The following is a 26,669-nucleotide window of genomic DNA, read 5'->3' as shown; positions in this document are numbered from 1 at the left end:
TGCCTGAAAAGAGTACTTCATACACTCCTTCAGACAAATGCCTACTTGAGCCGCTCATCTAATAATAATTAATGTTACAATAGAGTCTCGCTTATCCAACCTACATTTATCCAACATTCTGGATTATCCAACACAGTTTGCCTCCCACCCAGATCCATAACGTTACTGTGTATTGAACTGCTTTTTCTGTCAATTTGTTGTAAAACATTATGTTTTGGTGCTTAATTTGTAAATTAATAATGTAATTTGATGTTTGATAGGCTTTTCCTTAATCCCTCCTTTTTATCCAACATTTTCGCTTATCCAACATTCTGCAGGCCTGTTTATGTTGGATAAGTGAGACTCTACTGTCAGCTCACCACAGCCGCTCCTGAATGAACACACGAGACTCTCTGTGGTATCACCAGGAACTTTTACTGTAGGAAACATGAACATCAGAAAAGCCAAGAATGGGAGGCTCCGGCCAACCCTCCTTTATATACCCTCCCCCTCATTTGAACAGTCTCTTCCCGCTCAGTAAAACCCCGCGCAAATTCCCCGCCAAGTCCATCAGCCGTTTCTCCTCCGAGTCCTGGGACGCAGGTGTCTTATCAATGTCAGTGACCCTGAAACTCAGAGCCACATCCAGGCTCTAGTAGCAGGGTTCTGACATGGCGTCCTCCTCCCCTTCGTCCTGGAAGGAAAAGATTAAACACAACTATTGTTCTCCGCTGTCCAGAGTTCCTTTATACTTTTTTAACAGGCTGCAATGGAATACCGGGTGTACCTTTCCTAGGTCCTTTGGTAGCCTCAGCTCATAGGTCACTTCGTTTATTCTTTTTGCTACCCTGAATGGCCCTATATAGCGTGGAGCCAATTTCTTGGATGGGAACCCCAATTTCAGGTTTTTTGTGCTCAGCCAAACCAGATCTCCTTCGCCCAATTTGTCCCCCTCTCGGCGCCTACGATCCGCAAAGAGCTTGTACTTCTTTTGTGTTTCCCGCAATGCCTCTACCACGGTTTGCCACCCTTGCTTGATTTTGGCCGGCCATTCCTCGTCGGTCTGGCCCTCCCCTTCCTTCCACTCGGGTAGCCTGGGGAAAGGTGCCACCTCCTGTCCGTATACTATTTCGAATGGGGCACGACCTGTGGCCGAATGTACGGCCCCGTTAAAAGCCATCTCAGCAAACGGAAGAAGGTCCGCCCAATCATCCTGTCTATAATTGGTGTACATCCTTAAGAATTGGCACAGTGTCTGTTGGGTACGTTCGACCCCCCCGTTGGTCGCGGGATGAAAGGCCGAGCTCAGGTTCCTTTCTGCTCCTAACAGCTGTAAGAATTTTCCCCAAAATTTTGCAGTAAATTGGACTCCCCGGTCACTAATTATCTTGTCGGGACACCCATGTAGGCGATATACATGCTTCACATACAAATCAGCAAGTTTTTCCGCTGAAGGGAGTTTTGGCAGAGCCACAAAGTGTGCCTGTTTTGAGAATAGGTCCAATATTGTCCAAATGTATCTGTGGCCTCTGCTGGGGGGTAGTTCGCCTACAAAATCCATGGCTACGCATTCCCATGGCCTCATGGGCTCCACCACCTTCTGCAATAGCCCCTGGGGCTTCCCCGGTGGTGTTTTTCCCTCTGCACATAATTCACACTGCGTGACGTATCCCCTGGCGTCTTTCCTCATTCCGGGCCACCAGCATTGTTTGGCCAACAGTTTAATAGTCCTGGTGGGGCCTAGATGACCCGCACCCTTGTTATCATGGTACTTCCTTAACATTTCTCGTCTTAAACATTCAGGAATATACAATTTCTTATTTACAAACACCAAATCCCCACACAATTCTCCCTTTTCTTTGTTTGTTTGTAACCATTTGTCCATTCCATACGCTCGCTTCAACTCTTCCTCCCATATTTCTCCTCCCCCCGTGGAAATGGCAGTACGTTTGTTTTCTTTGGCCGCTTGTGCTCGAGTTAGTACTGCCAGGCCCCATTGCTTATCAAGAAAAATACTCCCTTCAGATTCCTGAATTCCTCCCCCGTGCTGAGGCATCCGAGAGAGAGCGTCAGCGAGTATATTATGTTTCCCCTGGAAGAATCTGAGTCTGAAATCAAAACGGCTGAAATATTGGGCCCATCTAATTTGCTTCGCTGATAGTTTACGAGGGGATCTTAGATACTGTAAATTTCTATGGTCAGTCCACACCTCAAACGGTGTTCCACTTCCTTCCAGAAAGTGTCTCCAGCACTCTAGTGCTTTTAGAATCGCTAAGGCTTCTCTCTCCCAAATCGGCCAGTTTTTTTCTGTATCGCTAAACTTTTTTGACAGATAGCCACATGGCTTCAGGTTCCCCCCCTCGTCTTTCTGTAGCAGAACTGCCCCATATGCCCGGTCTGACGCATCGCAATGTAATACAAAGGCTTTAGACATATCAGGGTGCTGTAGGACAGGCTCCTCAGTAAAACGCTTTTTAAGGGCTTCGAAAGCTTCCTGGCATTCTATTGTCCAGGTCAGTTTGGCCCCTGGGGCCTTCACTTTGGCTGTTTCTCCCCTACCTTTAGTCTTTAACAAATCCGTTAATGGCAAAGTGAGGCGCGCAAAGTCCTTGATAAATGTTCTATAGAAGTTTGCGAACCCTAGGAAGGATTGCAGCTGCTTCCGTGTTTTGGGGGCTTCCCACCCCCTCACGTCTTCTACCTTCGCAGGGTCCATCGCCACTCCCTGGGAGGAAATCCTATACCCCAGAAAGTCTATCTGGTCTTTATTGAACTCGCACTTGGCAAGCTTCGCATACAGTTTTGCTTCTCTCAACTTTTGCAGGACTTCCCTGACTAGTTCTATGTGTTGCTCCTTAGTCCGAGATACTAACAATATGTCATCTAAAAAAACAAAGACTCCCTTGTACAACAATGGATGCAACACTTCGTTGATTAATTGCATGAACGCGGCGCCTCCGCCGCACAAACCGAAAGGGAGCACACGATAATTGAATAATCCGAATGCACAGGAGAAGGCCGTCTTCCACCTGTCCTCTGGTTTAATCTGCAATTTATGGTACGCTTCAATTAAGTCCAATTTAGTGAATATCTGTCCCTCCGATAACTGGGCGATCAAGTCCTTCACTAAAGGTAGGGGGTATTTATTTCCAGAACTGATTGCATTCAGGCCCCTGTAGTCAATGCAGAGCCTCAGCGTTTGGTCCTTTTTGCGCCTGAACAACACAGGCGCCCCTAGAGGGGAATTTGAAGGCTCTATGAAACCCCTCGCTAGGTTTTTATCAATGTATTTTCTCAGTTCCTCCTTTTCCCTAGCCGACATTGGGTATATTTTTGCCTTAGGAAGCTCTGCTCCTGGGACTAGCTCTATCTTCACTTCAACTCTCCGCTTCGGTGGGAAACTGTCTGCTTCCTTCTCATCAAATACGTCCACAAAATCCCGATACTCTGGGGGTAATTTATCTGCCAGTTCTGCTATCCTGATAGAGTCTTCCTCCCCCCTTTTCCCCGGCTCCCTTTCCACTTCCTGGCCCCCTCCTTCCAACTTCATCCTGAAGATCATGCTCTTATCCTCCCAGTTGATTTGCGGGTTGGCCTGCCCCAGCCATGGCATGCCTAGTATAACATTATAGCTGGCTATTTGTGATATCACAAATGACACCTTTCCTTCCCAACTCCCTATCTTACACTTTACATCTTCGGCACTGTACTTAGCTAATGATCCCGATGCTGTGGATCCGTCCAACTGCGAAAAAGCTATTGGGGATTCTAGGTTCGTTCTTTCGCATCCCAATCCCTCGGCTAATTCAGGGGAGATGATGTTCCTGGAACATCCACAATCCACAAATGCTTTGCAGGTTGCTTGTTTGCTGCCACTTTCCAGCTGAATGGGGACCACTATCATGGCTTTGTCCTGACTTACCAACCCCCCCGAGTGGTGCCTCATCGGTGGTTCTTCCTCGGCGCGTTTCCCTGCCACGGCTCTTGGTTTGGGCGGGCCTCCGCCTTCCCCTTTTCTCTGCCAGCACTCGGCAGCCCTGTGGCCCAAACGGCCGCACACGAAGCAGCCCCTCCTGCTGGTGCTCACGTTCCCTGTCGGCACCGTTCTCCTCCCGGCTGGGGTTGATCCCTCCTTCCGGCTCCCCTCTTTCATCTGCGGCCGCTGCTGTAGCCCTCCTCGGTGCCTCCTCGCCTGGGCCAGCGATGTCTCGATGCGCCCCGCCAGCTGAATCCATCCGCGCAGTGTGTCAGGCTCATCACGATGCACCGCCCAGGAGAGGATCTCCCGCCTGAGCCCCTCTTTGAAGAGTTCTATCTTTGTCACTGCAGACCATTCCGGCACCTTTTCAGCGAGGCATTGGAACTCCTCCGCATACTCAGATACCGACCTCTGCCCCTGGGAGACGGTCTTCAACTCCTCCCTCGCCCGGATCTGCTCCAGTGGATCTCGGAAACGGGTCTCCAGGGCCCCCATAAAGCGTCGGAGTGACCCCAGACATGGGTCGCGCCGCGCGTGTAGTTGAACGTACCAGCTGGCCGCTCCCCTCTTCAACACTGCACCAATGGCCCGTACCCGGCTGGATTCCGTTCTAAAAGTGTGGGCATTGTCCTCCATATAGCCCCTCACCGTGGTCAGGAAAAAATCCAGTTCAGAGGACTCTCCCCCAAACTCGATCCTTAGTTCCTCTCGTCTCGGTAGGGGTCCCTGTGGTGGCAATCCCCAATTCTCCGCCCGTCGCAAGCCCCCTTGCGGGCCAGTGGGCCCCGCTGCTGCTTCCCTTTGTCCTGTGCCACGCCCGGCATTCGCCAGGGGCACCAGGGTCTCAGTTGGGAGCGTAGCCGGGATTCTCGGAGGCTTTTCCCCTTCGTCGTCACTCTCCTCCACCCGCGTCAGGCTCGTTTGGATCTTGGGCCGGGCACCGGGCTCCTTTCGCATTTCCCTTCCCTTCGGTGCTGGGAGGTCTGCAAAGCCCTGGCTGCTTCCCATGCTCACGTCCCACATTGAGCTAGCCCGGAGTTCCCTTCCTCGCTCCGGCTCCGCCAAAACCGCCAGGCGCTCCATCGCCCTCGACATCACTGCCAGGGTGGTCTCCATCGCCGACATCCTCTCCTCCAGAAACACCATCTTTTGCGGGCCTGGGGAAGGTGAACCTTCCTCTCCTCCGGTGCTATCTCCCCGCACCACTCCGCGCCTCTGGGTTACCCCATTTGGCTGGGCATAAGCGGTGGATGACGCCAGGGCCGCCAGCTGGTGGAACTCAGCGTCCGTCTCGGGAGTGGCCCTTTCCGACCTTCCTCCTCCGGCGCCCAAGAGCTCTTCATCCTCCACTTGCATGTTACACCTCACCGCTACAGCGGGATGGTGTCCGTATTTCTTGGCTTAGTGTCAGCTCACCACAGCCGCTCCTGAATGAACACACGAGACTCTCTGTGGTATCACCAGGAACTTTTACTGTAGGAAACATGAACATCAGAAAAGCCAAGAATGGGAGGCTCCGGCCAACCCTCCTTTATATACCCTCCCCCTCATTTGAACAGTCTCTTCCCGCTCAGTAAAACCCCGCGCAAATTCCCCGCCAAGTCCATCAGCCGTTTCTCCTCCGAGTCCTGGGACGCAGGTGTCTTATCAATGTCAGTGACCCTGAAACTCAGAGCCACATCCAGGCTCTAGTAGCAGGGTTCTGACACTCTACTGTAATTATAATAACTTTATTTTTCTATCCCACCTCCATCTGCCCGCAGGGACCCGGGGTGGCTAAAACGGGGCCAAGCCCTAAGAACAAACAATGAGCAAAATAAAGTACATTTAAAACATCTGAGATTAATGTTATAACACTGGACAGTGGCCCACCTCCAAAACAATCACAGTTATACCTCTTGACAGTTATACTACTGATGGTTAAAAAAACTTTTTTTCTTCCCAACTTTTCTCCTACTGAAGGTGTCAGGGTCTAATTTGGGTATGAAGACAACAGTTCAGATGGAGAATTCAAGAACAGCTTATTATACCATAAGCCTATAGTGTTCCTGTTAGATTTGGCAAAAGAAACCAATAGCAAGTAAGGATGATGTTGTTTTCAATGTCTTCTAATCAGAAGACTATTACAGACCAAACCACTGAACAGGTGCACCATCAATTAACACCCTCTTCATTCTACCAAGGAATCTATTTGTATACATAAATTCTTTCACATGCTTACAAATTTAGTGTATAAAATACAACCTACCATGAAAGAGGGCATGGTACACAAACCTCCTATGGCAGCAAGCAAAGTTTAAATCAATTTAAACATTTTAAATATTAAGAATGGTTATTCAGGTTTTTTAATACATAAAATAATGTTTCACAGTATTAATTTTTTTTAATGTCAAGAGCGACTTGAGAAACTGCAAGTCACTTCTGGTGCGAGAGAATTGGCCGTCTGCAAGGACGTTGCCCAAGCTTCTCTCATGTCCCCACATGGAGCTGGAGATGACAGAGGGAGCTAATTCGCGCGCTCTCCGGGTTGGATTCAAACCGGCAACCTTCAGGTCAGCAACCCAACCTTCAAGTCAGCATTTTTTTTCATTGAAACAAAAAAGCCCTCCAGATTTTGGTTTTGTTCTTTTTCAGCTTGGAATTTGTCCCAATACTAGATTAGCAAGAAAACAATGTTTTCACTTTCTCCCTATCCAAACACATGGATCTCTCCACTGAGCTACTTATATTTACCAGATCCTTAACACCTCCTTCTATAAAAACCAAATACGAAACAAAAGAAATGTACTTTGACTTCCAGAAAAATTAGTAGAATTTGACTTATTAAGAATAATAATGAGAGAGGGGCTTTCTATACTGTACTTTTAAAGAGCAATCCAGATTACTGTTCCACACATTTTATTTATTTTATTTTATTTGCATTCTTACTTTCTTTTAAATGTCCTGGTTTTGTGAGAGGCATGAAAATCTTTGTTTATTGCTTCTATACACTTGGCTGAGCAGAATTGGAGACGTGGGACTTCAAAAATGCCAGAAAGATTGCTTGAGAAAGGAACGAAGCTCCCTTTCATGATATGCCATACACAGTGGAAGTTCCTGCCCACATTAAGCATAAACCAAACAGAATACTTTTCATTAAAAATAAATTGCAAATCATAATCCTGGAGGACCAGACTGGGCTAACCCTGACTCAAAAGAAATTGCCATCTCTGTTAGTTAAATCAGGAGTCTGAATGTAAATATTCAAAGACTCCAGTACTGCTTTTATATAAAAAAAAGGCTTGATTATTCTAAAGGCACCAGATCCTGTCCGTTCTTGCAAACCATAAAGGGTCAGCCCTAGTTAGTACTTGGATGGAAGACTGCCAATGAACACAAAGTGCTTGTGTTCATTGGCAGTCTTCCATCCAAGTACTATACAGATATGTCAGAGGTGGAAACAGGCCAAACCACCTCTGAATTTTCCTCACCTAGGGAAACTATGAAATTGATGAAGTCACCACAAATCAACAGGCAACTTGAAGGCTCAGGTATTGACTACTCCTTCCCCCAACTCCCCTCAAAAAACCAAGAAGACAGGAGCTAAATAATTCAAAGCTTGATCAGTGTGGCACCCCTCTTGCTTCTGCTACAGAGAGCAACTGAGCAACCAACGAAGAGTGGAGACCAGAAAGACTAGAGTATGCTGCTGTCATGAGGTCTGTAGTAATCTTACACTTAGATCCAATTGCAGTACCCAACAAGAGTAGATTCAGTGTGTCAATGGAATATATGCAATTGTTCACTTGGCATTCAACAGTTGACTCAACTGGGCTGGTTTTGTTGGATGTAGGCCAAACCATTCCACCTAAAATACTTATTTCAAACCGATGGTAATGCAACCCTCCTCAAGTAGTATGTCCATTATCTGCATTCTTCCATACACTAATTGTGAGAACCCTTTCCAAATAATGTTTAGCCTTGTCAGAATAGAGTAGGCAGCAGGATATCCAAGCACTCCAATGACTTTCAACCAAGCAAGACCTTGAGGATGTTCCAAATGGTTTCCATGTGTGGAGGGCATTTGAATAGTATATACAGTATGGCTCAGTTATCTGCTGGAAATATACTCCCAAGAAACACACAGATACCAGTGATTTCTATATTTTGACTATATTTGGACCAGAAGCATATTACAGAATAACATCGGAGAACATAAGGAACCACTTCCAGGAGTGAGTATTTTTTTGGGTCTAAAGTAACAGAAACCATGGATATCAGGTCTATGGACAAAGGGTTCATTTTGTACTTTCTGTTATGTGAATTTGTTACTGCAATCACTTTCAATCAACCAGCCAACATGGACCAAAGTCTCTAGTTCATATTGTCACATTATAACAGTGATTCTCAACCTGTGGATCCCTAGATGTTTTGGCCTTCAACTCCTAAAAATCTTAACAGCTGGTAAACTGGCTGGGATTTCTGAGAATTGAAGGCCAAAACACCTGTGGACCCACAGGTTGAGAACTACTGCACTACAACAATCTGCAGAAAATGCATTCATTGTAGCTGGTTTATCACTCAGCCCTGGGTGCACAGAGGAGCATAAGAATATAAGTAGTCTTGATTACAGCAAAGACAAGTCACTACTTAAAATTTCTTAGGGAATGGAGAAGTCCTTCCTATTCAGTTTTATTCCCCACTTCTCTAGATTGCTCAATTAAAACCCAAGAGTGCTGGAATTAATCAAATAAGGATAGTGTATACTGGCATATGGTTTTCTTCAAGCTTTAACAGCATTGAAAAATGTACCCAACCCCAGTAAACCAAAGAACAAAATATATTGGCCAAAATGCATTTAAACATCAGAACTGTAGCTATACACTGCTATATAATCAAGTTTTGGAATTCAGATGAACTGCATTAAATTGGATTATAGGGCAGTATAGACTCATACAATCCAGTTCAATGCAGTTAATTTGCATTCTGAAACTGGATTATATGACAGTGTAGATCCAGCCTGTAACTTATAGTACTGATCCAACATATTAAGGTAAACAGTGGTAGGAATCCCTTAAATTGGGAGATAATTTAAGTAAGGGAAAGCATGGATGTACATTTGACACTATATAGACTTTGTCCCTCTGCCATTCCATCATTATCACAAAGGAACATGAAGGGATCTGATACACACACACACACACACACACACACAAACCCAACATCAAATATGCATGGTGGCATATTTCTGTCCTGTTTGACAAAAAGGAAATGCAGTGGCTAATCATTCCTTAGTCACAACTGCTCCACAAGACTCTTCAACGGCACAAGGGTAAAGCGAACAGGTTTAAACCATTTATAGATTCTGAGGAGAAAACACTCTGTCAGCACTCAAAATTTAATCAATTGTAAAATCCTTTGTACTTGGAGCCTGAGTAGTCAAAGAATGGCAGCATGGCAATTCTATGGTACGGCTATGAATCATGCTATTGATTTCCAGTATCTTCTGTGCAAAATTAAATTATGCAAATCCAGCCCTTTATGAATCCTTTACTTTAGTGGTGTGAAATTGAGCACTTGCCTAAGTCAGCATCTTATTTATGCAATTAAAAATTTGATGCTCCTTTGAAAATGTGTAGTTTCACTCCCCTCCTCAGGGACTCCCCTAATAGCTATAAATCTAAGTTTGTAAGAGGTAAGCAGTTGTAACACAGAAGGGTGCTACTTTGCCAGACTAACTAGAGAGGAAATAGAGGCTGGGATTTTGCTCTAATGAACTTAGTATTAAGTATCCTACAAAACATGTACATAAAGGATCAAAACAAGCCACAGTATTAATATATTTTTCATCCTGTCAGTTAACTAAACAGGAAGACAGCCGCTAAGATGGGAATGGGTTGCGTTGTTCTCCTTTACCTGGGAAAATAGAGGATTGCACAATGTCATGCCTGCACCCTCTCTCAAAAGGTATTTTCCCCCATGGACAAAATGAGGCTTGGGGTACCATTCAGCATGCTGCCACGTTCCTCTACTCGCTTTTCTTAAGCTTCGAGAAAGCTTCCTTCAGCATATGGGAAACTTTCTTTTAAAAAAAGAAAAAGAAAGCAACTAAAATAGGAAGGTCACCTTAATTTGCAGAAAGGCCAGGAGTTTGCTTCTAGATGCCTACAATTTTACAGATAATCAAAATACCACCAATTATGGCAAAATGATAAGTCACATCCCCTTGGGTACTCGGGGTCATAGCACTATTATTCCTTTCTTGGCAAAAAAAAATCCAAGCCTTCTCAAACATAGGGAGTTGCTGGTATGAGTCTTATATTTGCAACAAAAAAGTAATGGAGCAACGGATGACACCTGTTGGGCCACACTTTGTCTACTCTCCTCTTGATAGGTTCATTACTGTTAGCCAAGCCAAGCTCTACTGAATTAGTAGTAGATTGTAAGTGACTAGGAAACACTGTGTTTTTTCACCTGATTCAACCATCACTTATTTATCTATTGAAAATTAAAGCAAACACAAAGGCCAGTTCAGCCTGACAAACCTCACAGAGATGCTTTGGAGAAGAATTTAATGATGTACACCAGGCATGGGCAAACTAATGCCTGGGGGGCAGATGTGGCCCCCTGGGTGCTTACCTCAGGCCCTCCTCCTTTTCCCTGTCCTTTTGGCATAAGGACATGTCGGCCCACTGTGACCTTATACCAAAAAAATGGGGAAGGAAGGCACACAGCAGCTGAGAGCCCTCTGGAGTGCTCTCAGCCACTGCGTGTCTCGCTCTCCTCCTGGCATAAGGACAGTGTGAGTGGCCTTATCCTTATCCCAAGAGGACAGCTCAAGGAAGGTACATTGGGGCTGAGAGCCCTCCAGAGCACTCTCAGCCACTGCCTGTATTGTCCAAGAATCCGGGCAGTCGCCACGTATCCTGTGCCTTCCTCCCAGCATAAGGATGAGGCAAGCAGCCCTGGCCTTATACTGGGAGGACAACCTGAGGATGACCCAGGCCTCGCCTTGCCACCTCCTGGCCCCGCTCTCTCCCAGGCCCTACCCCTTACAGGACCACCCCATCCAGCATATGAATGCCCCCCCTCCCGCTGCCCAGCCCAACCCTCTCAGCCAGGCCCACAAAAAGTTTGCCCATACCTGATGTATACCATTTTGAACTGAGCCAGCCAGCCAAATATCTTCCACATTTCCCCCATTCACCCTTCTCTTGATATCATTTCACACTGCAAAATGATTTTTATATCTGATACCATTTAAACTTCCAAGGCTACATACTTTAGGATCCTGGGATGTGTAGTTTAGGTGGCTAAGGCTCTGTGATACAAAATTCTAGTTATGTCATGAAACCACAGATTTCAGGATTCCATTGGATTAACCGATGGCAGTTAACATGAAACCACTATATTATAACTGTGTAATGTGGTAGCGCAACTAGTAACTCTTCTCAAACCAACAGACCAAGCATGTTCAGTCTTTATTGTGAATTGTTCGTTTTTCTCAAAAAAATCGTTGCACTGTGGTAAACCTTGTGTTCACCTTTGCCCCAAATTCTACGGAGACACTCACTTTTGTAGATGAGAACGGTGATGCATTAGCCAGGTAAGAATACATCCTTGGAGAACAAGTTTGCTATTACTATACAAGGGTTACCACTTGGTTAAAGAATGGTAATTTCTCTGACAAATAAATCCCATGAGGAAAAGGCATCCTAAACTAAGAAAGACAGTCTGGTTTGGTGGAGGGAATGCTATACAAAAACTATGGAGACCTCATTCAGGTTACCTAATCTACTTCACAGGGATCTTGTAAGTATAAAATATTTGTTTCTTAGAGGTACAGTAGGACATAAAAGTAATGAAAAAATCAGCATGTCCAAATGTAACCTATGGCAGTTCGTCATTTATCTGACCATAGGATACCAGGCAACACAGAATGGGATCAGGTTTTGAGAGTAAACAAAAAGCCCTGAAAATAATGTATCAGCATAATACATAGCTTGAACGTTATTTCCACTTTATAGATTTTAAAAATCTGTGGCATCAAATACTCTATGCCATGAAAAAATGGTTAAACTAGTAACATATTTTATATTTCTACCTTTTCAAATCTTTTCATTTTCATGGTTTGCTAAACCACACTTGCTAGTTCACTAAATAACACCATCAGATGATCCCATTTCTGTTTTCCATCTACTGACTTTATTTATTTATTTTTTAAAATGTGTATCACTATATAGGAATTGAAAAGACAACACAATTCAAAAGGCCACATATGCTTCTTTTATTCAGAATTTTGAAAATGAAAATATGCCAGACATGTCCAATTTATTTTTGAGCACATGCTGGCAAACAACTCCGACATAAAATAAGTGTGAGGCCCTGGGAAACGTTTATTGTCAATTCTGTAGCTTTGAGCCATCTTGCAGTCTTAAAATTACCAGTTTCCAGGTCTCCTATTATAATCCAAAACTAACTTTCCCCAATTAATTAGCAGTCCTGCGTGTGAAGATTATAACACATATGGAGTATCGCCTAAAGGCCTAGGCCAACAAAAGAGGAAGAAAAGAGAGCTGGGGAGGATAAAACTGCATGGGTTTTTCATGGATCGGGTGACCCTGAAGCGAGATTGAGAAATGGGGGCAGCTGCCAGAAATTGTAAAAAAGAACACAAAGATTAGATTAGCCTTCTATCCACAAACAGTAATGACATGTTAGTGTTTTTCTTCCTTAGAAAATGGAACCGGGACTTCTTTATTAATGTATTGTGTTTAATCCGTTGTAGAAGACTTGAAGGAAGGTTCTGGCTTGCCTTCTGATCAGATGGGGAATATAAGAAAGTCAGTCCTGTCTGTATTTGGAGAATATAGATTCAAGGACTACAGACTCCTGAAGAGTCACTGAAGTTGTGGAAGGGGGACTTTGTGGAATCCATGAAGCTTCATGAATGGCTAGAAGGCAACGGGGATAGCAGGGAGGGAATGGAAGTGTAAGGTAGACCAAGATAATGTTTGAAGGATCTAGGGGTGGCTGCAGCCGACAAGGAGCTCTAGCGTGGGCTGGTCCATGAGGTCACAAAGAATCGGAAGCGACTGAATGAATAAACAACAAAACAGCAGCCTGGAAAAATAAAGGAGTTCAAAAGTGCTGTCTTCAGAAATAAAAAGTTGAAAATAATCTACAAAGAGCAAAAGCCACTTTCCCCCATGCACATCCTTGGAGCTTGAATATTCTTCAGTTTCTGTATATGTTACAGTGGGGTAAAATCTGGATTTGAAAAGTGGGGGGTGGGAGAGAGACTGAACAACATGGGGAGAAAAATGTATTCAGTACCAAGTAAAATGAAACGTTACCATTAGGCATGCAGCAAAGTGACACAGTCAAAATGTTTCCCTTTTTTCGTGTCAGGAGCAACTTGAGAAACCTCAAAGATGATGCCCAGGGGTGTCCGGATGTTTTACCATATTGTGGGAGGCTTCTCTCTTGTCCCCACATGGGAAGCTGGAGCTGAAAGATGGGAGCTCACCCCATTCTCCAGATTGGAACTGCCGACCTTTTGGTCAACAGTCCTGCCGGCACAAGGATTTAACCCAATGCGCCACCCTCTAAGGCTGAATGGTTCCCTGTTGTATTTGCTATGTTCACAGTCCCATTTTCACATCCCGTGTCTTTTCTTTGGATGCTGAAATGCTATTTCTCAATGCTTTCAACTACTGTTTTATGTCATTGCAGTGCTAGAAATTTTGGGACTGAACAAACATTTCATGGCAAGAGCAAAATTTTTACTGAAAGAACTATGCTCTAATTTTGTCCCCTCCTTTGCTAGACCTTGGTTACCATTTAATCAAGCTTAAATGTAGAATTGTACAGCTTTACACGTCATTTCCATTTCAGCATGTCGGCTCCAAAAGTATGTCAAGGCATTGATAGGAAAGCATTTGGGGTTATAGGGCAGGTAGATAGCTGGAGAAGCAGCCATCTGATAGCAGGCTTGAAGCAAAGTAGGGGAAACCTGGAGATAAGCAAGGCTTACTAAATGAAAACCTTCTATAAATAGCACTGGATTCATACTTCACAAACTCCGATTCCCTAACTGAAATTCTTAGCACCTCTTTTGTCAGATGCTTGAACTTAAGTCCAATAGGAAGCTTTGAGCAATTACCACCCTTCTTAATAGCTGTAATATGGACTTAGTTATTGTCACACTAAAGTTTCTGTAATGGTTATTTATGTGGAACAAGAAATCTCACTATTTGCAGATTCAAGTATTCTTCTCATGCTCAATATCCTCTTACTTTAATGAATCTTAAATGTCAGATCTGACACACTGTCTAAAACGTCTTGTGTCACATATCTATAGTCAGGGGAAGCCTATCCTATTTATTTAAGATTCTAATCAGGGGCACGTTTTCTTCATCTCATATTAAAAATTTCAATCAACTAGATTTGATAAGTGTTCTCATCGGTAAAATAAGACAATTCCTCTCTGAATATCTTTGCTGACATTCAGTTCCTTTTTAAAACAAAAATGGGTTTTCTGCACTTATAGTTTGAACATAAAGTATTACACTATTTGCACATCAGATTCTTTGCAGATTATCATTTAGACTTCATATCTCAGTCATTAGTACAAAGTAGAAAAATCTCAAAGCTAATCGCTCTGACTTTACTATTGAATGTGTTCACAATTTATTTTGGATGTTTGAATTACTCCCAGCTACATTTCCTACCAAACTATCTTAACAGAAACCCTGCTATGTTAAAGTGATTGCACAATTAAACAGACTCTTAGATCAGCTTGGACCCATAACATATGCATGTATAGCACTTCAATAAGTGTAGGTCTCTGCACACAATTCTTGATCAGCAATACTATGTGTCGTTATGAGTTAACCTTGTGTAAGGTAACAAAAACAGGGTTGCAGCTGAATATTAAGAAAACAAAAAAAAATGACCACAGGTGATTTACATAACTTTAAAGCAGACAATGAGGACATTGAGGTCATTAAAGATTTCCTATACCTTGGCTCAATCATCAGTCAAAATCAAGAAATCTGAAGACTAGGACTTGGAAGGGCAGCTAAGAAGGAACAAAGCAAGAACTTCAAGTATAAACACACATTTTTTTGTGTCAGGAGTGACGAGAAGCTTCTGGTGAGAGAGAATTGGCCATCTGCAAGAACGTTGCCGAGGGGATGCCCAGATGTTTTGATGTTTTACCATCCTTATGGGAGGCTTCTCTCACATCCCCGCATGGAGCTGGAGCTGATAGAGGGAGCTCATCCATGCTCTCCCCGGGTTGGATTCAAACCAGCAACCTTCAGGTCAGCAACCCAACCTTCAAGTCATCAGTCCTGCCAGCACAACAGTTTAACCCACTGTGCCACCGGGAGCTCCATAAACACACATAATCAAGTAGCAAAGTCAGGATTGCCCATGGCACGGTATTCACATTTTTTATCTATGGTTGTAAAAGTGGACAGTGGAAAAATCTCATTTGAAATGTGGTGCTACGGGGGAGTTCTGCAGATACTGTAACCTCCCAAAAAGTAAATAAACAGGTCTTGGGGCAAATCAAGCCTGAACTCATCCAAGATGACTAAGTTCAGACTATCATATTTTGAGCATATCATGAGAAGGCATGATTTACAAGAAAGGACAATAAGGCTTGGCAAAGTACAAAGTGGTAAAAAAAAACAAACCACATTCCAGATGGATAGATTCAATCAAGGAAGCCACATCCTTGAGTTTGCAAGCCCTCAGCAAAGTGATTTGGAGATCTCTCACTCATAGAGTCACGATAAAGGAAAGTAGACTTGACAGCAGTTAACAAGAGGTAGCTAAAGTTATTAACATGAGTATTAATTGTGTTCAGGATTTAGATCAGAATGACATCAACTCACATCTTCTATATAGTGTTTAATTTGATACCTAGACTCATACTTATGTAATAAGGTATAATTTCAGGCTCACCACCCTTGCTATCTCAAATTAAACACACTTGCGTATGTCTTTGCAGTTAACATATTTTGGGCTATGTGTACCTGAGTGCTTCTATGACATATTTTTGGAGAGTTTTCAGAAATGATTTGTCTAAGTTCATGATCTTAAAAGCTGCTATATCTTTATGTTTAACAGCTAACAAAAAACTCAAAGGACCAAATAAATATAATATTAAGTAAACTGTTGGTGAAAAGATTTAAGGTACGATGGATTAATCAAAACCATTTACCAGACTTGAATATCTAGTATGCCTGACTATGAATTGTGTGTGAGCCTGGTCCCCTATTCTGAACTACTTTAAAGTCTCTACAGTAAGAATAACATAAAAGGAATTCCTTCAGCTAACTATCATTAGTTGTGGCCCCTTCCCAAGACACAGGTAAAATAAATTACAAATAGCTGGGCTGGTGAAATACAAAGAGTACTTCCATTGTTGGTTCTACCAACAACAGCATGAAACACTGCTGGACTTCCTACCACTGTGCTATAGAGAGTGTCCTAACCTACTGCATCTGCACACGGTTTGGTAACTGCACAGTGGCAGATAGGAAGGCACTCCAAAGGGTCACCACTTCTGTACAGCGAATCATTGGTTGCCCTCTCCCCTCTTTGGAAGAACTTTAAAGGTCCCATGGCCTTAAGAAAGCTCAGAGAATTCATCTCACCCAGAATCTTCTTTTTTGTTTAATTGTTGCCATCTGGCAGACAGTACAGAGTGACAAAGACAAGGACAAACAGACTGAGTGATAACTTTTATGCTAGATCTGTGGCTATGTTGAACTCCATGGTTTCCCACTGATGTGGCATTGGGGACTATACGGTGGTGGTTGGGGTGTGGAGGGATGGATGTGTTTTTGTAATGTATGCTGGAGAAGGCATTTAATTTCATTGTACAATAGTACAATGACAATAAAACTACTATATTCTATTATGTTCTATATTGTGAAGAAATCTTGTGAAAGCGTGTGTGGACTTTTCCAGCAATTTTACTCTTAGGATGCTCAGGATTACATTAGTTTAGAACAATGCTTTTCAGGATCAGGGAAACATTCAAACAAAAGGAAATAATTCTAGATAGTTTGTTACATACATGAATACTCTAAAGATAACAGATCCTGTCTGATCTTGGAAGCTATTGGACCCAAGTTATTGGAAGCATTTGGATGTTATATCACCAATGAATACCCATTGTTGTACATTATATTTCAGAGGAAGGAACTGGCAAAACCACCCCTGAATTTCCTCACCTAAGAAAACACTATGAAATTAGGGGGGTCGCCATAAGTCAACAGGTGATTTGAAAACACATGCATACCATTGAGATGATAGGAAATAATTTATAAGAGGAAATGCACAAACTGGAGAGTTGTTCCCAACAGCAACTTATTCTCATGTTGGTCTGGTATTGAATCCATTCTATAAATTGAAGGCTAACTTTAAAGAATCTACTTTAAGTATGTCATGCAGCACGTTTCACAGCTCCTTCCCATTTTGGGACACAACTGGTTCAACCCACTAACTAAGAAGCTCCAGCCATTACTGCCCTGTTCCTGATCTCACTCCAATGAGAATCCTGAAAGCATTACATTGGTTTGATGCATTTGACTGTATCAATCATTCCCAATCCTCTAGGTCCGTGGTTCTCAACCTGTGGGTCCCCAGGTGTTTTGGCCTACAACTCCCAGAAATCCCAGCCAGTTTACCAGCGGTTAGGATTTCTGGGAGTTGAAGCCAAAACATCTGGGGACCCACAGGTTGAGAACCATTGCTCTAGGTATTTTGGACTGCAGCTCCCAGAGTCCCTGATCATTGCTCAAGGCAGCTGAGACGTCTGGGAATTGAATTTCAAAGCATCTAAAGAACTTAATTTTAGGAATCGCTTGAATCACTTGACTATATCAAACTGTATGAATCATGGGCAAATGATCTAATGAAACCCCAAAATGTCACTCAAGGGAAGACCCTGCTGAGATGCTTCCATTGGCTGCTGCCAGCTGATCGAGACTTTCTAGCTCTCCCCACAGGTGCAAGCACCTGCCTAAGGTGGTACAAATTCATCAAACTGGGGCATGATTGTTATACAGTGTACCATGATCCAGTTCTTCCAAAATCTGCTCTTCTTCTAGATGTCTCATGCTATGCACACAAACCCTATCAATCTTGCAATGATGCAAAACCCCCAGGCTGTAGGTTATCTTATTCTTTAATGTCTCCAACAGTAAGCATCTATCGATTTTTAGAAATTAAATCTTTAGAACCAATGTTATTTATCCCTGCCAGGTATTCAAATCTCCTAAGATCTCTCTGTGAAAATATATGGCAATGTCACAGAATGATATTGAAACAGTGGGACCTCATCCAGATCAGCTTTAAGGTTTTTTTTCCTATGAGATCAACTATACGAGATCAAAATGTACCAGTAGTTTTTCATGTGAGATCAAATATATGACTTTCGAAAACGTTCACATCTTTTCTTTAACCTATCAAGTAAATGTTCTTTGTTCCCTACCAAGTTCCAAAAGTGAATGAAAGAAACTAAAATCTTGTATTGTGTCTTGTTTCTGCCTTCCCCACATTTTAGAAGTATTTGCTACCCAGTGGCATGTTAAGAGGGTGGTGGGTCACTTTTAGCGATTAATCTCATTTGTAAAGGGTCACCAAAGATGTCTAACCATACTCCTAAAGCACGATAGTTCTTTCAGAATAAACCTTGAGTAGATTCATCACCTCACTGAAAGGAAAGTCATCAGTGTCAATTGTCACTATTACTGGTTTAAGTAAGATGTCATCATCACCATCGGTGATTTCTCGTGTCTGAGTATGATTGCTAAGTGTAGGGTCTTGGGGTTGGGTCCATAGGTGACTGTAGAGACCTATTTTCGACCAAAAATTACTCCCAAATGCTCCTGAACAACCATCAGAAGACACATGAAAGGTTTTTTATCATATCTTTGGATCTTTCCAACTTATTTTGGGTCCAAGAGAGCATTTTTGCAACAGAAAGTGATTTCCAGCCCACTTCCCTATTGTAAAAAAAAAAGCCTGAAATTGCATGATGAAAGCAAAAACATGACCAAAAAACCCACATGTTTGGTGGCATCTGGGGAGAAAATTTTGATTTTCTTTTCCAGGTCCATCATCTCTCATGTTGATGTTGCCTATTGGCTGCCCTGAGATCTTTTTGATACTGTTCAAAATAAAAATGTTTTAATAAATAAATAGTAGGTGCTTTGATGTTTCCCTAGTTACACCTAGAAATGTCCCTAAGGGTGTTAGGAGGAGGAAGGCGATAATGATCTCTACTTTTAAAACACAATTTGGTAGGGTGAAGAGATGAGAATAATCAAACACTGTTTTTTTCTACAACTCAGCAGTACAGGATACAGTTCCGGATATAACTAGAATTCATTACACATTGATCAAGAGTTTAATTAGAATGTCTGCAACCTCCTCCCATATTAGATCTTAATAAGGTGACTAAATGCAGACCTTGTAACTCCAACATCAACTCCCTCCCCGTTCTTTATTTACTCATTAGCCAAATAAAGACATTTGAGGATGTGAAAATTAATGCATTCCTTTGTGATCTCTGGTTTGGGTCAAATACAGATGTCCTGATTCTGGAAAATTCCTTACCAGCAGAACTATGCCTTACTTTCAATATGAATATGAAATCACTAAGAAGAAACTGCTAACTATTGTATATGTTCATGCATAAATCTAGAAAGTTTTGGTGGAAAAATTGATTGGGTCAATGTAAGTACTGTAACTTATTTGTATATTTAAATATGGCTTTTCTCCCCTCATCCTCCCCAATTAAACTCCAAATTGAATATTCAGTATATAGCTTCCTGAATTTTGCTAAGAAAGGAAATTCTGCTTGTCACTTTGTTGCCGTGGAACTGTGTTACTATGGTTAAGCAAGCTACCATTTGTGATGTCGTTCATCTTGGGCATATAAATGACCTAGGAAACAACAGCTCAGATATGAGAGAAATTTAACAAATATGCTTAGGTTTATTCTGGCATTCCTGGAATTGGTTTAGTTCTCATGCTGCACAAAATACCATTTAAAGTGGACAAGAAAAATGATCAAGCAAAAGGGAATGACAAGTTATGGTCGAGAGTTCCAATTGGTACCACAGAAGACTTTAAATCCCTGGAATGTTGTCAAGTCTGAAATCACAAGACTGGAAAGGATTCATTCTGCCAATTTGTCAAATAATGCAGATGTGTGCAACCAGAAAAAATATTGCTTTTTCCAGCAAGAAGACAAGCTTGGAGAAGATCTGCATCAGCACAGCTGCCATGGATTTAGCCAGCCATATCATGCTTCTTTAAATGTAGGATGCTATTTAGAGAAGTTACAACTTGATGTAGAAGAATTGAGAAAAGGCATCCAGAAGCTACAAAGTTCTAGATCTGAAAAAATCAGTGACCCAAGATCAAGGCAAAGTTGGGATGATGAAATGTTCAGAACAGTAAAGATTCCAAAACCAAATGACATGTCCTATACAATGAAAGTAATCATTTGTCGGGATTACAGATTTCACCCACTTCCTCGTTTTGGAAGAGGAAAGAAATCAACACGTAAGTTCAAAGCCAGGAATCTGAACAAATGGCAAGACCTGGCCCATATTCAATTCCGGAGATGCCTTGGTAAAACTGACATTCCCCTTCACGAACGATTCTCTCTCAACTACTGACACTCAAGAAATATCTGGCTCAAGTTATTCCAGCCTTAATAATGTTTTCAAAGACTACGCCACTACATTCAACACGTCTTTCAGAATTAAAGTTTGATGAGTAAAAACAAGTAAGAATGTTGTGTTATTATCCACATTGTATTTGAAATGCTATGAGCAGGGATGGGCAGAAGCTAAATTGGGAGAAATAGCTCTCTTTCAGTAGAGCGGCAATGACTTCTGATTCCCAGGTGTTTAACAATAAAAACACCAACACCCTAAATTATACTTCTGAACTGGGCTAATAGGAGTTTTTTGTATGGAAGGATTATGTGTTCTCTTAAATCCCAGTATTCAAATCACAACAGGACTTTAGATTCTGCCATTCTAAATGTTGTGTATTGGCACCAGGCTCCAGCCAATGGACATCTTGGCTCTATATGCCTTTATTGAGGGCCAAATCTCCCTTTATAATCCTAATAGAACTCTGATCATCAGGAAAAGTCCAAGCTCTGTCCTACCACTATTACAAGTTGGCTGTTTCCAGAATTTGGGGCTCCCTCCTTAGATAAACTATTACGACCCCCTCCCTGCTCTCTATCCACCATTAAGTCCAAACATTCTTATGTTGTCAGGCTTTTAGAAACCAACTTGGATTGGTGGGCTGAGCTGTGGTGTGGTTTATACAGTACTAGATATATGCCTGGCATTGCCCAGGGTTCATTGAGATTGCTGCCCATCTACTTTCTCCCTTCTCCAGCTCTGAGAGGCTTATTCACAATGTCTTTATGACAACACTGTCAATGCAGGATCTCTTTGTGGCTCTTTCTTTCCTTCCTCCATTTCCCTCATACACCTTATTTCTCTCTTTTTTCTTTCTTTACTTCTTCCCTTGCTTTCCAGCATACACTTTCCTACTCTTCTTCCTTCCTTCTTTCCTCTTCCTTTCTTTTTTGAATTTCCCTCCCTTAATTCATTCTCTTCTTCCTTCCCTTCCTTTCTCTTCCTTTCCTTTATTTATTCCCTTCATGCCTTTACCCTTTTCTTTCTCTTCCTTTCTTCCCTCCTTTTTCTTTCTTCACCCCTCCCTCTCTTCCATGCATCCTCCTTTTTTCCCTTGTTTTTATTTCTTTCCTTCCTTCCTTCTGGTCTGTCCTCTTCCCATTTTCCCCTCATAGACACGCAGCCAAGCCATTTAACTCCTTCTTTGCCAGTTAGATCACAGAAGACCTCTTCAAGTAGCAATAGCCAATCCTTCACCTAGCCACAGCTGATAGACTTCGATCTTTGTTTTTCCTCTCTGCTCTATGCCTGAAGTGGTGGCTATTTTAGTTCAAACCCCTACATTATTTTAAATTGGATAATGAGAGGTACGTTTACCACATTTGGTCCCGGTCCATCAAGCCTTGAAGAAGTCTTTGTGATACAAACAAACCAACCAACAGGCAGACATATATATGTGCATACTGATTTTATACATCCGGAGATGCCCTGGTAAGGTCTTTTGTAATGCTATTTATAACAAATACTATAGTCATTGTTTGCTTTTGTTTTTATGAATGCTCCCATTAGAAAATGCATAAGGATCTAGGTGAAGCGCAACTCCCAGAATCATGGATCAATTTCCCCCAAACTCCACCAGTATTCAAAGTTGGCCATGTTGGCCAAGTTTGGTTTCGATTTTTATTAGATAGGTATGTTGGTAGGTAGGCAGGTGACACACTCAAAAAGCCTCTGATAAGGAAGCCCCTTTTTACCAAGTTTTTCTTATATCTATACCTTTTCTTCTATAGCTGGAATGTGTTTTTAGCGGTGGTGGAACAGAGAGGATATGAAGGAGGGCTACAGATACAGATTTTTTGCTATCAGTTTGCAGCTGTGAGTCTACCATAAACAACGCAATAATGTTCGAGCTGAGAAAGAATGGGCTTTCAGCCTACCCAATCCTACTGTCATTGTGTGAGTCCATTTACAATAGGCAAGGTAGAAAGTAGATGCCAGGCAAAGAATCAATTATTGAGCATGTATAAACAGAAAAACAAACCGCCGGGGGGGAGGGGGGAGAGTGAATAATGCTTCCATCCCCTCCCTACTTTCAGTCCTAAATATTTTTCTCTCATTATCTATGTATTCCTAAATCTACATCTCTTCACATCTCTTCAAAGTACTCTTCTTTGTACTCTCTAAAAAAAGGTTTGGTACGGGCGGAAGAAATAACATAGAAAAAATAGGGATAGGTAAGTTTCTATGTCACAAGAAAGAAGAGCAATTCAGTGTGTTCTCATGATCACATATGCCACCTCTAGCCCCCGATTCAAGCATAGCCTACTTTCTTCCAATGCTATACAGACAAATGTAGAGGACTCACAAAAAGCATCAGCAGAAAGATCTGAGCATATCTGAAAAAGCAATCATCCCCCTTTAAATCTTACTATTGAGAAATTCCCTTGCTGCTTCTCCTTCAACCATTATTACTTTTCAAATATAATTTCATGAGTTCCATAAACTGCTCTTAAATGCAGAGCATGAGAAATTTGAGAAAAGCTAAATGGCAATTGTGAATTTCAAGATGAAAAATAGTGAACGATAACCATAGTGCCATGGGAACAAAGGAGGCACTCTGAAGTTCTCATTACCTACTGCCTGATTCCCATAACTAGAAATGCCAGGGACTGAGCCTAGGACCTTTTGTGTGCAGAGACGTTGTTCTAATACTTAAACGTAGCTCCTGACCTGTCACACAATGTGAGGAAGAACCAACAGCTAATTTTTTCTTCTACCTATGGAGTAAAAACATGGAAATTGCACTATGACAATAGGTGACAAGAGCTACAAGAGACTAACTAACTTCTCTAACCCTTAGAGACTAACTTAAAGAACAAAACTGGTAGCATAAGCTTTCAGAGACTGAGCCTAACTCTCCAGAGTCATTGTCCAACTCTCAAACCACTACACCATGCTGTCTTAGACACTGCATAAATATTCACTGAGAAAGCCTTAGGTTTTACTTCAAACTTGTCTACATTTGTTTTCCAAAATCTGTATGGTGAAAAGGGGAAAACATATATTTTGTATGTAAGCATTGGTTTTAAGTTTCTACTACTCTGAAAATGCATATTGGAACATTAAGCCTTCCATTATGGCTTCTCAATATGCACACACATATGCATAGACTTCACGTCCAAATGGCATGCACACTTCTCTGAAAACTTTTTCTGTTGGTTAAGGGGCTTTGGGAACTATTTTCCAAAAGATAACTTTTCCAAATTCCGAAGCTTCTTTCCTGTGATGATATACACCTACATAAAACCGTTTGTGCCAGTCAGGCAATGCCTCTGGAACAAACAAAAGCTGTTGAGTGGGTCATACCCATTCACTCCACGTCCTGATGCACGGTTAAAGAGGGGCTGAAGAAACAGGCTGAGAAGGGACCTTGGTAAGTTACACAATAGCTCCTTCCTATAGAAGATTGCTCTCAAATGCCCTTCATTGTGGCGAAAATAATGCCTTTGGCAGATTTTTGACAGCAGAGAAATTGAGAGGGTTGTGAGGTATGAGTAAGTACAATTTTTCCAAGGTCAAAGATGGAAAGCAGGCCAGAATGGAAAAAATTGCATGTATTCAGCAGGATCAAAGAGTTTGTGTAATATCTATTGGAATTCAGTGCATATTATTGTTCTTATATGATTTTATTAAAAGGTAGAATATATATTTGTTTATTGTTAGCTACTTAACAATTGGGAGAAAGGCAGGATATACCATACACACACACACACACACACACACACACACAAATCATGAATTCATAAATTTTTCCAACCTATGATCTACTTAGTCAATAACAATATTAATGACACTCATTGGATGTTCTTGAGACACAACTTACTACAGGTTTCTTCACATTTATTTACATGTGTCACTCTCATACTTCCCATCAAATCCTTTTCAGATTCGACTTCAGCTTTTAATTAAATTTAAATTTATCTAGCTGCTAAGTGGGAAGCTACTTATAATGTCATCTTATCATATTGCCCTTTTCTCAAATACCTCTAGAATCATCTGTTTTTATTGACTGACAAGTTTCATTCAGTCATTTATTTTCTCTGTTACAATGCACTGAATGAACCCCCAAAAGCAAATTTTAAATCTGTAGACAAAATTAAACCAAAATAGCAGAATGGGAAAACTAGATATGCGTGGGTTAAATGAAATGCAGTGTTTTAGCTGACATGGGAGATATTCTTAATACCTAAACCTCTGTTGTATTTCTTTCTTTATAACAGGATCAGCGGATCTAAAAAAAAAAAGAAAAAAAAAGGGGTGGGTGGGAACAAAATCAAACATGGGCTCTAAGAAAGTACACAATACATTAACTAGAACATACAGGACACCCCCAAGTTACAAACATCTGACTTGCAAACAATTCATATTTAAGAACAAGGGTGAGACAAAAGGAAATGAGAGAAATTGACCCCTTGCAAGGGAAATTTACTCCTGAAAGAGTTATCATGGGGAAAAGGGGTCTCCACTGAAGCTTTATCACCGATCCTTGTTTCCACGAAAAGCCAAATTTTCCAAAATCCAATTATCACAGGGGCAGCAAGTTAGGTGAAATCTTCTGAACAGGGGCACAGACAGCAAAACAAACACCACACGGGTGTTAACTCTTCCCTATGCTACCCAAAGATAGATAGATAGATAGATAGATAGATAGATAGATAGATAGATAGATAGATAGATAGATAGATATTTGGAGTTAAACTTTAAAATGTATATGTTTTGACTTACATACGAATTCAACTTAAGTAGAAACTTAACTCATTGTAACTTCAGAACTGCCTGTATTTGCATATTCTACAAATGTATATTAGCTTCTTCCTACGAAAACCGTGTGTCACATGGAAATCTTAGGGTGGCATGGGCTGCAGTGCAGGGAAAGTGGTAGTTTCGGGAGTGAACTATAACCCTACAACAGAGATGTCTAAAGTTGCATATACACTGTGGAATAAATGCACTTTGACATTAGTTTATCTGTCATAGCTGAATGCTATGGAATCATGAGTGTTATAATTTAATTATTTGGCAGAGAAGGCTCATCGAACAACAAACTCCAGGATCCAGCATTGAGACACTGTAGTTAAAGTGGTATCAAATTACATTAATTCTACAGTATTGTGCACCCTCTGACTCTCATCAAAGTTACAAATCCAGGATTCCATAAGATAAAGCCATGACAATTAAATTGAGATCCATCTATCTATATATATAATAAAAGTGAATGTTTGTATGTTTGTGTCAGCGTTTTGATTGGTCGGGCGGTGTATGTGCTCGCGTTTTGATTGGCCTGGCGGTGTGGAGGAGCTCACCATCGCTCCTTTGCCATGGACCGACCATCACCTGATCAGGTTTAGAATCACTGCGCCCCCCAACCTCCGCAGGGGTGGAGGACCCAAAATGGTCCGCCCCAGGAGGCTTATGGATCTGGATGGATTCCTGACGGCTCTTGGGGAATTTCCCGCCACCTCGGCTGGTGACCCTGTCGATGCTCTGGTCGCCCTCTGGAACAAGGAGGCGGCTAGGGCAATAGACACGGTCGCTCCGGAACGTCCCCTCTCAAGTACCCGAGCTAAACCATCTCCTTGGTTCACCGAGGAGTTGGCAGCGATGAAGCGAAAGAAGAGGGGACTAGAGGGTGTGTGGCGTTCGGAGCCAAGCGAGCCAAACCGAACACGGCTGTGTTCCTATCTTAGGGCATATGCCGCGGCAATAGATGCTGCAAAGAACATTTTCTTTGCAGCTAATATTGCGTCTGCAAAGAACCGTCCGGCGGAGCTGTCCCGAGTTGTCAGAGGTTTGTTATATCCCGTCCCTCAAGACGGGATCCCTGACAACTCGGCAGCCCGCTGTGAAGCATTTGCTCGGTTCTTTGCGGACAAAGTCGCTTTGATCCGTTCTGGCTTTGACACCATATTAACGGCAGTCTCCGAGGATGTAGCAAGAGCACCTGCTTGTCCTATTTTGATGGATTCGTTTCAATTGGT

At 42.1% G+C, this 26,669-nt stretch overlaps 2 protein-coding genes across 4 annotated transcripts in view; both read right to left on the bottom strand.

Moving 5' to 3' along the window:
* The window catches only part of ptprg (protein tyrosine phosphatase receptor type G), a 746,780-nt gene that overhangs the window by 558,518 nt on the left and 161,593 nt on the right, over positions 1 to 26,669 (bottom strand). The window lies entirely within an intron of this gene.
* On the bottom strand, positions 394 to 25,999 carry LOC134297095 (uncharacterized). The gene is made up of 2 exons (XM_062973785.1): positions 3,902 to 25,999; positions 394 to 673 (listed from the first exon to the last, which is right to left on the bottom strand). Exons 1-2 carry the CDS (start codon positions 5,312 to 5,314, stop codon positions 632 to 634), a joined length of 1,455 nt encoding a protein of 484 aa, XP_062829855.1. The 5' UTR covers positions 5,315 to 25,999; the 3' UTR covers positions 394 to 631.

This window comes from Anolis carolinensis, chromosome 2 (assembly GCF_035594765.1).
Source record: "Anolis carolinensis isolate JA03-04 chromosome 2, rAnoCar3.1.pri, whole genome shotgun sequence".
NCBI classification, from domain to species: domain Eukaryota; kingdom Metazoa; phylum Chordata; class Lepidosauria; order Squamata; family Dactyloidae; genus Anolis; species Anolis carolinensis.
The sequence above is the reverse complement of the archived record's forward strand: the minus strand, read 5'-3'. Positions and strand labels throughout refer to the sequence as shown.

What these genes read in the sequence shown, in the direction of transcription:
- LOC134297095 (XM_062973785.1), bottom strand. Translation starts at nt 5,314, where the DNA reads ATGCAAGTGGAGGATGAAGAGCTCTTGGGCGCCGGAGGAGGAAGGTCG. An exon ending in GGCACCACTCGGGGGGGTTG is followed by an intron (nt 674 to 3,901) that starts GTAAGTCAGGAC and finishes TTTTCCTTCCAG; the next exon opens with GACGAAGGGGAGGAGGACGC.